The following is a 16,836-nucleotide window of genomic DNA, read 5'->3' as shown; positions in this document are numbered from 1 at the left end:
TTTCTGCCCACAGTGTGGCGGATATCTCGTAAACGATTGCAAGGTTTGACTAAATTAAGCCTCGTCAACTCAGTTTGAGACGGGCGCCTCCTCTGCGGTATTTAAATTTCGCTTGGATCCCACATTTCTTTTCTCTTCTTCTCGCATCTCTTACAATCAACACCTCCGACCTCGAGATTCAAGGCAGTCACGTTCTCTCTCACCAACAACGACGGTGCCACTTGAGCAGACGCCCACAATGGCAAAGATGACAAAGTATGAGACGCCAACGGCTAACATGGAATTACACTCGTTGAGAAGTCATCATGTTCGTCCCGAGAACATGCTCATCCGCGAGCCACTTGAGGAAGATGCCGAGAATAACACGCTGCGCCGATGGCTGCGGCTCAGCTCTCTATCTTGCAAAATCTGGGATATGATCGAGTGGGCGATCTACGGCCGTTACCGCAATCAAGAAGACTACTTCACTGCCACGCGGGAATCAAACATACCTCCGGTCCGAAACTTTCGCTATTTGATCCATTCATCCCAAACAACACCTGGGTATGAGCCAAGCGATGCGCCATGGGAAATCATCGTGTGATGTCTTCTGGTGGAGCTGTTGTTATCTGTGGGAAAGAACCCAGACTTGGAATCACTGGTCAATTGGCGAAACTATCCAGTCGCGCCACCCTCGGCCAAAATCACCTCTCCTTTGCACCGCTACAAAGCTAGATGCCCGTGTGAAGGAAAAGCCTATGGTTGTTGCTGCAGACCTTACCGAACCTGGGGCAGACAAATGGTGTACTCGCAGCAGGACCCTTCAAAGACTTATTTGACGGGTAAATGGCTTGTCGCTGTTTACCTCTTTAGCAACGACCAGAATTTTGTTGAAGAGGCAAATCTGGGAAAGATGGTGGCACGATGGCCGAAAAATAAGAGCGAAGCGCAAAACACAACAATACAGGCAGAAGTCTTTGCTTTGCTGCCAAACCGCCCGATTTGGCGCCGTGCTCTGGTCTGTGATGCGACTCTGGCTGATCTCAATACAGTCGTGGCAGTCACAATGCGGCCGGATAGGTATTACGGTTCCTCAAACGAGGCTGCCATCGGCAAACTGCCGGATTTATCTTTGCGAGGTATGATGAGAATTCACAGATTTGATTCTAGGGATACTGTGAAAGAGAAAGACTCAGAAATGAAAGTTAATGAGGACGGAGGATGCACGTTGGCGTTGCCACCCTGGATGGGATCGGGCTACCGCGGTTAAGCTGCGTATTGATAGTCATAGAGTCGTAATTGGTACCATGAAAAGAGCCACATATTCACTTACTCAACGTTCGGATTAGTTGGCTTCTGAGAATTAGCGTGAAGATGTTTGAGTGTCGTGGTTTTAAGGATTGAGAGTCTGGGTTGCGCCGAGATACAGGGAAAAGGGGGCCCCTTTTCAAGGTACATTCAGATGCCGAGTGTCTTGTACGAACTTAGGAATAAAATTTGCCACCAGTTTACATGACAATCCGGTGAGATGGCCGAGCGGTCTAAGGCGCCAGGTTCAGGTCCACCTGAATTACCATACTGCAAAGTATTTCCTGGTCTCGAAAGGGGCGTGGGTTCGAATCCCACTCTCATCATTCTTTTACTTATTGGCTAAATAGTAGCTGCGGTTTTTCTTTTTGTATTGTATATCTTCCACTGACCTAATGCCAACTGGTACAAAAATGATGATTGCATCTTTGGGCTGTTTTACCCTTGGTGATCCCCCTTGGATAGGTTACATATCGTAAAACTGATATCATTCCGAGATCGCAGCTCCAACTGCCGCGCTCAGCGGTATAATAGATATGTCAAAGGCATTGGTGCAGTAGCGAATGCATCTCGATCACGCGCAAGCGACCGCACACCACCCTCGAGCCGCACTTGCATTTGAGGTTCCGTTGCAGCGGCATATCAAATCCTCTGCCTCCCACGAACCAGGCTCCGAAGAACTCAATCAGCCCACAATGCCCTCATGGTGCTTTCTCATCCCAGTCCACCCAGTCGCTCGGGCGCCCGAGTCCAACCCTGCGGCAATCCAACAAAACAACTTCAGCCGACATTAACCATTCTCCTTTTTTTGTTTTTATCCTGAGAAGTCTCTGACTCTCAGCTGACACCTGGTCCAGGTGTCCAGGTTTTGACAGCGCTGCATCAGGCACCAGAAGGAGTGAAAAAGATGATATCCCCCTCGCAGGAGCGGATACCACCGGAAATGCGCTCCGATTTTGATTGGAGCGGGTAAAATGTCTGGATAAATGTCGAGCATTTCGAGGGGTGGGGTCCTCTGCTTCAAGCTCTCCCAGAGCTCGATCCTTCACCTCCAACACCAGGAAAAGAGACCAAGATGGGCGCCGTGTAAAGCCATGGAATCCATGGCGTAATGCCCGCCCTGCAGTGGGGGGTTTTCTCTACAGCATGGTATCGAGCCCAACCTTCCAGGCCACCGAGATTGTCACACTGGTGGTCACCGGTCAGGTACACGCGCATGGAGGGGCACTTTGGAGGAGAAGCTCCCCGCACTCGCCCCCCCCTCCATCCAGTTCATCCATCGTTGCGGTCCTCCTGGTAGGTTCTGGCCATCTGGGATATCTCCGAGAAGCGGGTTTACTCTTCTTGCTGGGAGATTGAACATTAGCTCCTGAGTCGGGGTGGCTCGACTTGGCTTTCGTATATATTCGTAGGCCCTGGTGTCTTCCTTCTCTCTCTCTCTCTTGTCCATACTTTTTCTTGACAATCCCCTAATCAGTTCCGCTCCGCAAGCAAGCGCTGATAGCTCATTGAATCTCTCTTATTCTTTCTTGTACAGTTCTTGCGCAGCCCTCCCATAGTCACAATGTCTTCCGTAAGTTCCGTCATAGCTTTCAAGAGCTTCAACAACTACCCCCCTACCGCGCAAGCTAACCGATGCCAAACAGAACCTTTCTTTCGTCCTCAACAAGCCCAATGACGTCTCCTTCGAGGAGCGCCCAATCCCCAAGCTCAAGTCCCCCCACGATGTTCTCGTCGCCATCAACTACACCGGCATCTGCGGCTCTGATGTCCACTACTGGGTCCACGGCGCCATTGGCCACTTCGTCGTGAAGGACCCCATGGTCCTCGGCCACGAGTCCGCCGGTACCGTCGTTGAGGTCGGCTCCGGAGTCACAGACCTCAAGAAGGGCGACCGTGTTGCCCTCGAGCCCGGCTACCCCTGCCGCCGCTGCCCCGACTGCCTCGGCGGCAGCTACAACCTCTGCCACGAGATGGTCTTCGCCGCCACTCCCCCCTACGACGGCACGCTAACAGGCTTCTGGTCCGCTCCCCACGACTTCTGCTATAAGCTGCCCGACAACGTGTCTCTCCAAGAGGGCGCCCTCATCGAGCCTCTCGCCGTGGCTGTTCACATCGTCAAGCAGGCCCGCGTCCAGCCTGGCAACAGCGTTGTCGTCATGGGCGCCGGCCCCGTCGGCCTCCTCTGTGCCGCCGTCGCTGCCTCCTTCGGCGCCACCAAGATCGTCCAGGTCGACATTGTCCAGTCGAAACTGGACTTTGCCAAGTCCTTCGCCGCCACCCACACCTACCTCTCCCAGCGTGTCTCCGCCGAGGAGAATGCCAAGAACCTCATCGCCTCTGCCAACCTCGGTAAGGGCGCCGACGTTGTCATTGACGCCTCCGGTGCCGAGCCTAGCATCCAGACCTCCCTCCACGTTGTCCGCATGGGTGGCACCTACGTCCAGGGCGGCATGGGCAAGTCGGACATCAACTTCCCTATCATGGCTCTCTGCCTGAAGGAGGTGACGGCCCGTGGCTCGTTCCGCTACGGCAGCGGTGATTACAAGCTTGCTATTGAGCTCGTGGCCGCTGGCAAGGTTGACGTCAAGAAGCTCGTCAATGGCGTCGTTGCGTTCAAGGATGCCGAGTCGGCGTTCAAGAAGGTCAAGGAGGGTGAGGTCATCAAGATTCTCATTGCCGGCCCCAACGAGAAGGTGGAGACCGAGCTTGACACCTCTGTTGACCCTGCCAAGCTTGAGGCGGCCAAGGGCAACACTGGCTGCTGCTAAGCAAGCAATATCAACAAAGTTAAACTAAAAACAACCGGAGAGAAGGGAAAAAGAACTTGCATAGTGGGTGTTATGGCGTACCGGACGGCATTGGGACATGTGACCTTGGTCTTTTAGCATACATATCATAAATTTTATTTTATTTTGACGTCTTTAGCAGCAGAGTTGTAGGGACCTTGGCTTGTCCAAACGACTCTTGGCAGGTCGCTAATGTATTTGAGAATGCAACGTCTTATTCCTGCGTACCTACGCCATACGGCTATCAACTCTTCCCCTTCTACACTTTCTATGTCTCCTCTTCCCATATCAGCCACGTAGTGTCTCCTATACTTGCGGCACGGTTTGCCCCTGTCAACGTGTTATATATCCTGAGTGAACTCAACTGTATATTGGCAGCGGTCTCTGAGTGCCTTTCTCAGAGCGCCCAAGGAAAGCCCGTGAGGTCCGCGCTGTTGAGTTGAATGTGATGAACAACTGAAGCATGAAGTGGTGAATGGTGAATACACCGAGTATGTGAGAAAAGTCGAGATTGCTGCTTGAATTAAGACAGTGAAAGGAAGCCACTAGTCCTTTGAAGATGGTTAATAGGCCCCAAAATAGATTCTGTATGGCTAAACAGGTAGTCAATGGGTGGTGAGAGGTAGTCGAAAAGGGTTTCAGTGATAATATGAGGCCGTATGACTATATTTTAATGGCTTGATGATGTCTTGGTCTGCCCGGATGATCTCAATACTTGAGCCAAGTCATTGCATGAAAGTTCTTTTTGGGGATGTTAAACCGGCCTATTGTCTTTCTTCCAAGGCCTACCAACTGCATATCATCTAAGGTATGTCTGAGAATATAACATCGTCCGTTTTGTCCCTTTGCCCTGTAAAAATCCCAGCAAATGAAAAGCAAAAAAGTCTAGATCATGCCCAAATACCTCGTCGAAATCTTGGTCTCCTTCGTCGCCCCCTTGACAGCAATAGAAACCACCTCCCCAGGAACAATATCCACCAAATTATCATCAAACTTGACCGCATCATCCTCGCACTCCAGCGCGACACCCTTGACGGGGACCTCAGCGCTGATGTCCACAGCCGTGGCATCATCATTGAGCACCACCTTGAGCTCCTTCGGCTTCTGGAGGTGCACATACTTGAGCGGCTCCGGCCAGTTGACATACCGCGCGATTTGCTTGCCATTCTGAACAATATACGCCGTCACGACAATCTTGTTCTCCTCTCCCTTGCCCTTCTCCCTCACCGGAACATCCAACGCGCCCACTTCCGTCGATCTATTCTCTGGCAGGACCAACCCCTCGGCAATCTTCTTTTCAAGCGTCAACTCCCCAGTAGTAACATCCCAAGCCTTGAGCACCACATCAACAGTCAAATCCTCAAGGGTAAGGTTGCTCCCCCAGACTTCAATCTTCGTCTCAGTGTCGATATACACCCGCGTGTACTTATCCCTGGGGTGCTTGTGAATCTTGCGCGTGATCCCCGCCGAAACGGGCGCCATCTCCCGCTTGACCGTGTAAAAAGCGTGTTTTGGCCGGAGATAAAAGTCCACAATCGACCAACTCGTCACCGGCCAGCAGTCATTGATCTGCCACACCAAAGCACCCGCGTTGTACTCCCTCCCTGGACCCTTCCACTGCCTCTTCCAGAGTCTGTACGCGCTGGCAAGACACTCTGCCTGCATCAACTGGGTAGAGTAGACAAACTGTTCCAAGGGGTCAGGGGCATATCTCATGTTCTCCACCAGATACAGAGCGATTCTCCTCTCGTGACCGTCGGCCTTGTTGTGGAAGTCGACAGTGGAAGATTGGGGGTATCGGTCCGGGTCGTCTTTGCCGAGAGGCAGATACGCGTCGATGGTCTTGACGTCCGGGAAAGCCTGCATGCCAAACTCGCTGACGAATCTTCCAGAGAGCTTGTCAAAATCCTGCCACTTCTCCTGGGTACCATGCCAGACGTTCCACTGGTGGATATCGCCCACCGTGGCATCGTGTGTATCCCTTCCCGCACCCCACGGACTGCCAGGATGGTAGAAAGTGCTTGGAATGAGTTCCGCGCAGGCATCACTAAGAATCTTCTCATAGATGTATCTCGCTGGGAAGTCGGTCTGAAGCCAAGATTCGGCGTCCTTGTTCTCAAAATCGTAGGTCAACCCAGCAGACTCCTGGTACTGGTAGTCCTCATTGTTGCCGGCCCAGATGACGATAGAAGGGTGGTGTCTGAGGAGCTTGACGTTCTCACGGGCCTCCCGGTCAATAGACTTCCTCAGCTCAGGCCAGGCAGGGTAGTTGCCACAGCCGAACATGAAGTCTTGCCACACGAGAACGCCGAGCTCGTCGCATGCATCATAGAAGGCCTGTTCCTCGTAGATGCCGCCGCCCCAAACACGGACCATGAACTGGTTGCCATCACGGATAAGAGAAATCCATTCGTAGTATTTTTGGGCTGTGATACGGGGGATAAAGTTGTCGGCGGGGATCCAGTCCGAGCCACCGCAGTAGATGGGAATGTTGTTGACGCGGAAGAAGAAGGAGGTTCCGGGCTGGTCAAGGAGTGGTTGCTGAACGAGCTCGGCCCGGCGAAGACCGATCCGTTTGCTGATGCTGGAAATCTCATCATCGCCACTCAGGATAGTGGCCGTGAGTGTGTAAAGGGGCTGCTCTCCATAGCGGAAGGGATACCAAAGCGAAGGATTGTCGAGATGGAAGGAAACTGTGACGCTGCCGGAGCCATTGGCGTCTGCGGTTTGGGCCGCCACTTGTTCACCATCGAGCGAGAGCTCAAATTTGACCTTTCCACCTGGCCCCTCAACTTCAGCTGTGGCCTTGATGCCGGCTGACTTAAGATTCTCGGAGATGGTGCTGTCAAAGCTGAGGTCTGCAAGTCTCGTTTCGTAGATTTCGAGGTTGATTGGCCGCCATGGTCCGCAAGTCAGGAGCGCCGGGCCCCAGTCCCATCCCTATTTCTCATTGTTAGCAAGATACTCCTTGACAGCCTGCACAAGAGAGATCATACCCAGTGATACTGCGCCTTCCTCACAGCCAATCTCGAATTATCACCATTCCACACACCCCACTTGTGCTCAGGATACTTCTCAACCAGCTTCCAGCCCCTGAGATAGGCACTGTCAAAGCTGATAACAAGCTCGTTCTCCTCCTTCAACAGCCCTGTCACCTCCACCCTCTCAGGGTTGAACATATTATCTGTCTCCAAGATCGTGGTCCCGTTCACCTTTACAGTCGCAAAGGTGTCCAACCCGTCGAAGGCCAACACAGCCTTGGCCCCCTCTGGGACGGGCTGTCCCTTGAACGTAGTCTTGTAGACCCATTGCGCCTCGCCCACCCACTGCACATCGAGCTCGTTCTTGCCAATGAAGGGGTCGGGGATGATCTTGTGGTGGATGAGGTCGAGGTGGACGTTGGTCGGGAACTGGGAAACGGGGAGGAACTCGGCGTCTTCCTTGTCGAGCTGCTTGAACTCCCAGTTCTTGTCGACGGGGACCACGATAACGGCGGCGGGAGCCATGGTACATAAAACCCTATCGTATGGTGGGGTTGTTGGTGGTGAGGGGCAGTGAGGGGAACGACAGTGGGGTACAGGTGGTGGAAGGAGGGACAGCCTGGTGATGACTCTCACAGAGAGACACAAACTGTGGTTGCTGCTGCTGCTGCCGACAAGAGAGTTGTGTATTTCTTGAACATGTCCAGAGCAAGAGCCGTCTTATAGCTCTTCAATGTTTCCTCTCATGGCCTGGAATTCGAGCTGCCGCTCACCGTGTTGAAGACCGCGGGGGAAGGCACCCCGAGGGAACAAATGGCGTTGCGAATGAAGAAGGAGCTCCCCTGGCCTCCCCCCACACGCCCAGGGGCTGCAGGCCATCCATCCTGGCCGTCCATCCCGTGTTGGAGTCTGCAGATGGAGCTTGCTTTCTCCAATTGTGATGCTGTTGTTGGAGTATCTAAGTGCAAAATTGGGGCATTTGCTTGGTGGTTGCTTGTGGCACCAGCCCATCATGATTGATGCCAGTCATGAGCCTGTAACTATAACGGGGTCATGAGCTCTCTCTTGAATGCTTCAGAAACGAATTTTGTCCACTTCTGCTCTCTTTGTGTCAGAAAACATTGCCGAGTCAGAGGATCAAAGCTCCTGCTGATGATAGTGCGGAAGTTCCTTGGGCGCCCGGAAGGACGCTGTCCGCGTCCGTTTTAGGCTAAACTCCAACCTCACCTCACCAGCTAGCAGCTCATGATGGCCGAAGTATAGCCAGTCAGCTCACCAGATAGGAGCGCATATGGAAGTTTTTGTTTCGCCGTGACAATCTGCAGCGACGGACTGCGTCGGTCCAGCCTTGTGCATATCGGACCCTTCGTTTCTGCCATCTATATCACATGCATCGGCAACAGCATGATAACCCCCAAGGCACCCGCCGAACTATGCTCAGGTGCCAGATCCTGAAATCATCCCGCCGTTGCATCAAGACAGACGAAGATCAAAAAATATAGAAGAAATAACTCATGTAGGCTATGCAGTACCAAAAAAAAAACAAAAAAAAACAAAAAAAAAACAAAAAGAAAAACAAAGAGTGTCTAGAGAGACAGACCCGCCCGCTCCTCTACCAACTCCATGCCACATGATAAGCGTCGTGCAGAATAAATATGCCATAAAAAGTCCATACACATCGTCAGTCCATTACCAGCAGGTATTAGTCGCCGCATGGTATCATTAGGTCCTCGTCTTTCGACTCCCATCATCAACAACACCCCCTGTTTCTTCTCCTTCCCGTCAGCGTGAAAACTTCCTCCCATTCTCTCAGCCCACCCTGTCCCATCCGTTTTGGCTTTCCTCTTCTCCTTCTTCCCCCGACGCCAACGTCATCAGCCGTCAAAGTGCTCTTGATGCTCCCGCCATCACTTGCGCCAGCATTCCACAGCGCGCCAGCATCACCATACTGAATCCCACTCATCGGATTGTCAGGATCAATCTCTCCCAACTCAATCTTGGTCAAAATCATCCTCGCCAACCTCCCAAAGACCTCATCCACACCCTCCCCACTCAGCGCCGAAACCTCCATCGTCACAGGAATGTTCACCGTGTTCGCCCACCTCGACGCCTCAACCGCGCCGACCTCCCTCCCATCCGGCGCAATCGTCGCCTTCAGTTGTGACCCCAGCCCCGGGTGAATAGTCGACATACTAGAATACGAACTCGGCACCATCGGCGTCTGCTGACCCCTCCCCCCTTGCTCAGTCCGATCCGTCATCGTCGTCGTCGTAGTCTGAAAAGAAGTAACACTGCTACTGGCGATACTGCTCGGCGTCGGCAACCCCCCACCCCTCCCACCCCCTACTCCTAGCCTATTGTCCCTCCCCCAGTCATCATTATCCTCATAATCCGAGTACGCTCCCGTCTGGCTAGCCGCCAAGTCGACTTTATTCCCCACCAACAACAGACTCAAATTCGGACTCGCCAGCGCCCTCGCATCGTTCAGAAAAGGCTGCAGACTGTTGAAGCTCGCATGGCTGGTGACATCATACACCAGTATCGCGCCCGCCGCGCCCCGATAGTACGACCTCGACACCGACCTGAACCTTTCCGTGCCCGCGGTATCCCAAAGCTGGAGTTTGATTCGCTTCCTCCTTGCGCCGGTACCGACTTTGATGATCTTGGAGGCAAACTCGACGCCGATAGTCTGGGAGGATAGCACGCGCCACTCGGACTTGACGAAACGATGGAGGAGACAGGACCTTTACAATGCATACAGGCAAGTCAGCAAGAGTTCAAAGTTGGGGGTTGGTGGCATGGGGGGAAACAGACTTTCCAGTCCCGCTTGGACCTAGCAGTATGATTTTGGCCAAGTAGTCGTACATGCTCCCTAGCTCTTGTTCTCTGTCCTGTCCGCGGGTGACTGTGCCGGCGCTGCTCGTGTCGCTCGCGGCGGAGGATCCCCGGCGGGGCCGGCCGAAGCCGGAGAGCTCGACGTAGCTGCTCATGCGATCGTTTTTATCTGGGTGTTTCGCCTCAAATATGGTTTATGAAAAGGGTTCTGGTGTGGTGTTGGGTAGTGGTAGCGTTTGTCTGTGTATGCTATGCGCGCGCAACTCCAAGAATGTCTCGGGCGGGGTTCGTTCGTTCGTAGCGTCGTGGATCTCTCTCGCTCAAAGTGTTTGACGACCCTCGGTGGTCTTTGTTACTCGAGTGTGGAAACCTGTTACTCTCTGTGTGTTGCTCTATGGCGCAAAGAAGCTGGTAATTCGTGTATCCTTCTGTATAACAAAAATAATAACTAAAAAGACCAGCCACACATGAAACCTGCGTTAGCGCCAACCGGAAATTGTGCGTTTTCGTCGATCGAAAAGGTTGAACTTTGCGACACCAAAGACAAGCAAGATTAAAGAGAGGAGCGGTGTAGTACACAGTACAACACCTGCATGGGAAAAAAGTGGGCTCCCGTTCTTTTCGTTTTCTCCTTTTCCTTCGTGATGCGATCAACTTTATTCAGACTGCAATCAAAAAAGGAAAGCCAGTTTGTTGAAAGAGCTGGTGTAAAGGTTCGGTTCCACGACGCCGGCCTTATCTGCAAGCAAAGAAACGAGATCAGACAAGGGGGGAACCAGACGGCAGGGAAAGCGAGCACGAGGGACGATGGCTGCAGTGTGACATGTGCGTGTGGGGGAAAATGTGGCTGGTGTGGAAGTTGGGCTCGTAACGTTTCGTAACGGTGACAAAGCCACACCAATGATGCGGCGGAGACCCTGCAGATGCTTCACAATTTTTGAGGCTTGAGCTCAGACAGCTCGAGACCCGCTCCATGTGCTCATGCATCTATTGGGGACTGCTTAACATGGAACCGAGGCATTCCCGATCAATGCAACCTCCCCCACAGAGCTCGGCACTCGGATGACCCACTTTATTTAACAACACCAAGACCATCGTCGTCACTTACACCAGGGACACGACCGGCCCGGCAGGTATTTTACCATTTACATATAATTTTAGACCTCTTCCATCTCAACCTGACATTCTACCACTACCCCACCTTGTTCCTCTCATCCCATCCCATCCACATCCTCCTCCAGTGATCCAAAATGAAAATCGACGGCCGCAGCTTTGTCATCTCAGGCGGGTAAGCTGACCCGGCTTCATCTCAGCTTCTTATCACCATACTGATCATCTCTCCCAGCGCCTCCGGCCTAGGCCTCGCCACAGCCCGCACCCTCATCTCCTCCGGCGCCTCCGTTGCCATCCTGGATCTCAACGAAGAAACCGGCGCCAAAGCCGTAACCTCCCTCGGCGGCGCCCCATCAGCCAAATTCTTCCCCTGCGATGTCTCTTCCACCGACTCAGTCTCCTCTGCCGTCTCCGCCGTGACCTCATGGATCAAGGAAATTGGCAAGCCCCTCGCGGGTATCATCCCAGCGGCTGGTGTCGGCGCCCCAGGTCTGATCCTCGACAAGCGCCTCAACCCCGTCTCCCTGGATAGCATCGACTTTGTCCTCAACATTAACCTCCGGGGTACTCTTGATGTTACTCGTCAGTTTCTGCCTCTCCTGGCCAAATCTGAGCCCTATGGCCCGGACAAGGAAAGGGGTGTGGTTGTCATGGTGGCCAGCTCCGCCGCCTTTGAGGGACAGATGGGCCAGGTGGCCTACGCGGCGAGCAAAGGCGCTGTTGCCTCCATGACTCTGCCCATGGCTCGGGATCTCGCAAGATTTGGCATTAGAGTTGTGACCATTGCGCCTAGCATGTTCGACTCGGCCATGACGGCCATGATGTCGGACAAGGTGAGAGAGGGCCTTCAAAAGGCCATGGAATTCCCGGCGAGGGCGGGTCAGCCAGAGGAGTTCGCTTCCTTGGTGAAGCAAACAATCGAGAACGTCATGCTGAATGGAGTTGTTATCCGGTTGGATGGCGCAACCCGCATGCCAAGTAAGCTGTAAGAAGCAGCTTCTCATATTTCCCTGTGTTACAATTGTTACATTCGTGATTACAGAAACTACTATACATCTCGGGCGGCCTTTTACTCCACATGCCAGCTCCCCACATCAACCGTGACAGCCGTGTAAGCAACCAGTGTCAGTACTTTGTATGAACCTCATGAATTCTTCGGCCCATATCCCGCCGGATCCCAGATTGTTCAGCAAGTGATAGCCCAATGAAACATGCAAAAGGGCACGGCAAGTCCTGCAAAGGATGACCGAATATCACATTTCCCCAATTCTGCCGAACTTCAATGTTAAATAGGAATGAGAAAACGGCAGACAGCAATCCCGAAAAAGCAATGAAAGACAAGACCAATATCAAAACGCAAAACTCCACATAAAACACGAAAACACCGATGGGGACAGGACACGACCCCCATTGACAAACAATACCGGCTCAGCTCCTGTGAGCCGGTAATGTGCCCCAGTATCAGAAGACGCCGTCGTCAAGATCAAGATAAGGAGCGCTTCTCATGAGTGTTTCCACTCTCATTCTCGGAGCTCCTGCCACTGCCATGGCCAGAAGTCACCCCAGATTCCACTGAACCACTGCCCCTGTTGCGAGAGCGGGTGTCGTCACGGAGACGCCCGACTTCATCAGGACAATACCGGTCTTCACCAGGACGGTACCGATCTGTCGCAGGGCGGCCACTCCATCGCTGGTACACTGGGGGCGGGGTCAGCCGAACCCGGGCGTCGGCGGGTGAACGCTCACGGTGCCGACGCCCTCGGGAAGTCTGCGGAGAACGGGTAGGGGAGCGGGAACGGCCGCGTGCTACCGTGGCCAGCCGTGATCCCACGGCCAAACCTTCGAGATAGGCACAGGTCACCTCGGCACTCTCCCTGGATGGATTTATCACGTCCATCCCAGTGATCCGTTGTATTTGGTTTAGCAATTCTGCCTGCTGGGCCGCGCTGATGACGGACACCAGAGTGCCACCGGAAGCTGGGACGCCCGTCATTTCGACATCTTGGTCTTGCTTGATAGGCACTCGGGTGAAGTTATCCCGTGCACTGGAAGCGGGTGCCTGGAGATGGGCGATCGTCGCCTCAAGACGAGCAACTGAGGTCGCAAGGTAAGCGATGGATGCTTCAGAACGCATGGAAGATGACGCTTGAGATGGGAGGAGGCGTGCCTAGAGACGAGTGTTAGGTGCGTTAGAACGAGAAGCAGGAGAACCGTGACGAACTGTAGCAGCCTCTCTGTTTTTTAAACGCTGAGCAGACCCACTGACCTGGGTTCTTGGCTCGCCCCCTGAGCTCGCTGAGGGGACCGTAGACCGACTTGCCCGGCTGTTCTGCCGAAGGTAATCCAACCCTTTCATGGCTGCATCCTCCTTGGCTTGCCGGGCTGTTTCAAAAAGACGGTCACTTCTCAACAGTGCGCCGTCTATTTTGACATGGCACCCGTGTCTGCCGTCGGAGGTTTCGAAGGCTTCGAACACTGGGTTGAAGCGACGCCGTTGGCACGCGAATGAAAGCTTTTGGGGGGCGTTCGCCAGCGCTTCAGCGGTCTGAGGGGGCGTCGATGAGGCTCGGGGGGTGTAAGGCTGAAGGGCACCGCTACTCCTCAAAGACTGTTGGGCAAGGGGAGGAGCAGGTGTCCATCTAGGCCCCGAACCCATGGCTTCTCCACGTCGACCAAGAACCTCGCGCCTGAAGCGATCTTGAGGGGTACCCTGAATAGGGATTGGTCCGTAATGAGCCCCCGGATGGCCCTGGGGGACTTGAACTGGGGTCGTTTGACCCCAGAGATGAAGAGGACGGTCGATGACCGGGGCGGGAGGGATTCCGAACGAGGGGCTTCCATACCCGGGGCGGGAGGGACCGAGGGGAGGCATTATATCTATGTCAAAATAATTAGATCAATCGCTTTTCAAATTCTGCAATTCAACATACCACTAGCTGTGGCCCGTTGGAGCTGGACCTGCTTTCGGGGACCTTGGGGAGCCTCACGGGTGCGAAGTGGTAGCGTCATGCCTGCACATAAACCTTAGCTTGATGTCACTGCTGATGATGGAAATTTGTGCTTCCGTACTGTTGTGGGGCTCCCGCTGCGATGCCATGGTTCGTCTTACTTGACAGCTTTGATGAGAGGACCGTCGCAAAGATGCCAAGGATGTTTGTAGAAAAGGGTGACGTCGGACAGGTTGCTCGAGAACACAGAAGCGGGTTTAGATGATGATTGGATAGGCGTGTGGGTTTCCTCTTCGGAGCGGTTGTCCAAGTTCGTGTTTGTTGCTGGCAGAGAAACTCCACGAAGCTGTGGTTTTGGGATCCAAGAGAAGAGAGGATAAGCCAGCAGAAACCTGGAAGCTTTGCAGTAGGAGGTAAGTAAACAGACGACGCCGCCGATAGCACGGGCCTTTCAGGAATCAGCAAGTGCTGAAGAGAAGGGAAGGCACGAATGAGATGACGCAAAGGCACCCTAAGTAAAATGAGCGGAAACCTGAACATAGGTAAAAGACGGCAGGAGTGCCAGGCACCGAGAGAAAGAACGCCGCGAGAGAGGTGACCGTTATTGCTTCAATGGCCATGATTCACCCTGTGTAAAACACTTATGATGTGACCAAAGACGGCTGAACAAAGCGCATAGCTTATTATCATTGATCAAGAAGCAATGCATGGCAGCTAATACAATGGGGTTGTAAGACCTTCATTCTTCTCCCACCTCAGCAGATTTGCTACCTGCTCCTCATACCAGGCATCGAGTGTCGCTTCTTCCACATAGCCCATATGAGGCGTGAGCAACACGCGACTCCTTCCATCTTGTCCCCACTTTGTTGTCCTCCACCTGCTGTCCAGCGGCAGAGGCTCTCTTTCAAATACATCGAGAGCTGCTGCGCGGATCTTGCCTTGCTCTAGCGCATCCTGAAGATCCTTCTCCACAACAAGAGGTCCCCGCGACGTGTTCACAAAGATGGCAGAGGGCTTCATCAGAGCGAGGTCAGCAGCAGCGATGCTGCCCCTGGACCGATCCGAGAGAACAAGGTGAATGCTGACCACATCTGCCGTCTTGAAAAGCTCTTCCTTGCTGACAACCTTGAAGGTCTTCTCTCCGTGTTCATTTTCGACGGGAAATCCGGCAGCCCGAGCCTTCTCATCGGCAGCATCTTGTGTCAGGTTGGAGCTCCAGGCGATGATGCGCATCCCGAAGGCCAGGTACATGATCTTTGCAACGGCAATGCCCAACCGCCCGAGACCGACGGTGCCAAAGATCTTGCCGCGAAGACAGACGGCAGGAACTGTTTGCCAGCCACCAGCTTTGACCGAGAAATCGTCTTGCGCAATGTTGCGAGCCGCAGCAAGGATCATGGCGACACAGTGCTCCGTTGTGCTGATAGAACCTACCGACCCTGCATGAGCTCTGTCGACAGCACCAGCAACAGGGATGCCCCGCTCTTTGAAGGCTTCCAGGTCCAGCCCCAAGTTGCGGTTTCCGGTAGTCAAGAGGAGCTTCAGGTTGGGGAGGCGGGCAATCAAATCCTTTGGGAAAGGAGTACGCTCCCTCATGGTGGCTAGCAATTGTTAGCCATCTGATTATCTCAACACATGAAAGCAACGTCTTCCATACAGATCACCGTGAAAGGCTCGAGTCTGGCGACAAGTTTGTCCTTGACATCTTGGGTGGTATCGGAATGATTGAACGGGGGCAGAGTGTCTTTGAAGAAAGACACCTCATACTTTGAGGGGTCAAGTCTCTGGTACTTGGGTTCAGAGATACCCTGGTAGTCGTCGAGGACTGCGATCTTGATGGGACCTGATGCCATGGTGAGGCTTGGTATTGGACTGATGTTGGCGAACAAGTACAAAGCCTACACAAAAGTTGCCGAAATTGTTTTTATCATTCAGCACGATCAAGGGTTATCCAGGATTCCGTTTCCCGGATTACCAATCCACTTGTATCTCAAAAACAAACGAAGCTCCGATGGCCGGACTGTCGATGATGCCGTCATTCCCGGCCCCGCTGATGCCGCTAATTACCCCGCAGCGTCCCAACCTGCCGGTACCTGGAGGCGGATCGGGACGCTACCCACCGACCAGTGGAGCTTCCAAGCAGGGCGACAAGGATAGGGGCTGAAGACTTGGGACTGTTTACTTACCATATGACTGCTTCTGTCTGAAGCTTCACCGAGCTATACGCCAGTCTGACAAGGTCGGTGATGATCTCAACTTGTCGACGTTTAGCATGTGCATGACAGCAATCATCGAGGGAAGTGAGCGTCATGGGCTCCCAGCTGCCGGTTCGACGGTAACAGCGTGCCTAGTGTGTAGGAGAGCACTCCTAACTCAGGCATGTTCAGTCTGAGAACTTGTTAGAGAGTGTGGGACAGCAGATCCTCAGACAAGCCTGCGCACAACCCATCTTATATCTGTTGGTTATCTCAGAATCGAAACACCCGAAACACGGAAACAATGTCTCGTTAGACTAGACATTGGTTCAGGTTGGCCAACATTCTTGATCATGCGACCTTTTTGACCGTTCTTTCGATACTACATGATTCGCATGTGATAGTCAATTCTATCTGGTTTAGAGTGTTGGCTCTGGTATTGGAAATCAGGATCTAACTCTTTGGTTAGGATAACATATCACCTAGCCATCTTGGCACTCTCATTTGTTGACGTTCAGTAGCTGAGCGGCAAAAACACGGTACCAACGCTTGCAGCTGGGGATCGGACGGGTTGCATTCCGAATTCTTTCGGGAACAAGGTCACTCTACGCAGGCCTCTGTTGAGAGACGATGGTGCCAATATTTATGTGGTTGGTGACCATCCCCTGGCACTTACATGTTTCCCACT

The 16,836-nt window shown here is 53.2% G+C and overlaps 6 protein-coding genes across 6 annotated transcripts, besides 1 other annotated feature; 2 read left to right on the top strand and 4 right to left on the bottom strand.

The window, feature by feature from the left end:
- The first annotated feature begins 1,501 nt into the window (after positions 1 to 1,501).
- Positions 1,502 to 1,613, top strand: a tRNA (tRNA-Leu).
- Positions 1,614 to 2,851: 1,238 nt separating this feature from the next.
- Positions 2,852 to 4,058, top strand: PODANS_1_1490 (uncharacterized protein; the record flags this gene model as incomplete). Its single annotated transcript, XM_001912306.1, has 2 exons — positions 2,852 to 2,860; positions 2,934 to 4,058. 2 exons carry the CDS (start codon positions 2,852 to 2,854, stop codon positions 4,056 to 4,058), a joined length of 1,134 nt encoding a protein of 377 aa, XP_001912341.1.
- A 903-nt stretch (positions 4,059 to 4,961) lies between these two features.
- PODANS_1_1480 (uncharacterized protein) lies at positions 4,962 to 7,582 on the bottom strand (the record flags this gene model as incomplete). Its single annotated transcript, XM_001912305.1, has 2 exons — positions 4,962 to 7,016; positions 7,073 to 7,582. The coding sequence occupies 2 exons, from the start codon at positions 7,580 to 7,582 to the stop codon at positions 4,962 to 4,964; spliced, it is 2,565 nt and encodes an 854-aa protein (XP_001912340.1).
- A 1,225-nt stretch (positions 7,583 to 8,807) lies between these two features.
- On the bottom strand, positions 8,808 to 10,047 carry PODANS_1_1470 (uncharacterized protein; the record flags this gene model as incomplete). The annotated part of the gene is made up of 2 exons (XM_001912304.1): positions 8,808 to 9,801; positions 9,872 to 10,047. 2 exons carry the CDS (start codon positions 10,045 to 10,047, stop codon positions 8,808 to 8,810), a joined length of 1,170 nt encoding a protein of 389 aa, XP_001912339.1.
- Positions 10,048 to 11,142: 1,095 nt separating this feature from the next.
- PODANS_1_1460 (uncharacterized protein) lies at positions 11,143 to 11,994 on the top strand (the record flags this gene model as incomplete). The annotated part of the gene is made up of 2 exons (XM_001912303.1): positions 11,143 to 11,180; positions 11,238 to 11,994. 2 exons carry the CDS (start codon positions 11,143 to 11,145, stop codon positions 11,992 to 11,994), a joined length of 795 nt encoding a protein of 264 aa, XP_001912338.1.
- Positions 11,995 to 12,488: 494 nt separating this feature from the next.
- On the bottom strand, positions 12,489 to 14,014 carry PODANS_1_1455 (uncharacterized protein; the record flags this gene model as incomplete). Its single annotated transcript, XM_001912302.1, has 3 exons — positions 12,489 to 13,172; positions 13,272 to 13,882; positions 13,936 to 14,014. The coding sequence occupies 3 exons, from the start codon at positions 14,012 to 14,014 to the stop codon at positions 12,489 to 12,491; spliced, it is 1,374 nt and encodes a 457-aa protein (XP_001912337.1).
- Positions 14,015 to 14,667: 653 nt separating this feature from the next.
- Positions 14,668 to 15,806, bottom strand: PODANS_1_1450 (uncharacterized protein; the record flags this gene model as incomplete). Its single annotated transcript, XM_001912301.1, has 2 exons — positions 14,668 to 15,554; positions 15,611 to 15,806. 2 exons carry the CDS (start codon positions 15,804 to 15,806, stop codon positions 14,668 to 14,670), a joined length of 1,083 nt encoding a protein of 360 aa, XP_001912336.1.
- Positions 15,807 to 16,836: the final 1,030 nt, after the last annotated feature.

The sequence above is a fragment of the Podospora anserina genome, chromosome 1 (genome assembly GCF_000226545.1).
Source record: "Podospora anserina S mat+ genomic DNA chromosome 1, supercontig 1".
In the NCBI taxonomy this organism is placed as follows: Eukaryota; Fungi; Ascomycota; class Sordariomycetes; order Sordariales; family Podosporaceae; genus Podospora; species Podospora anserina.
The sequence above is the reverse complement of the archived record's forward strand: the minus strand, read 5'-3'. Positions and strand labels throughout refer to the sequence as shown.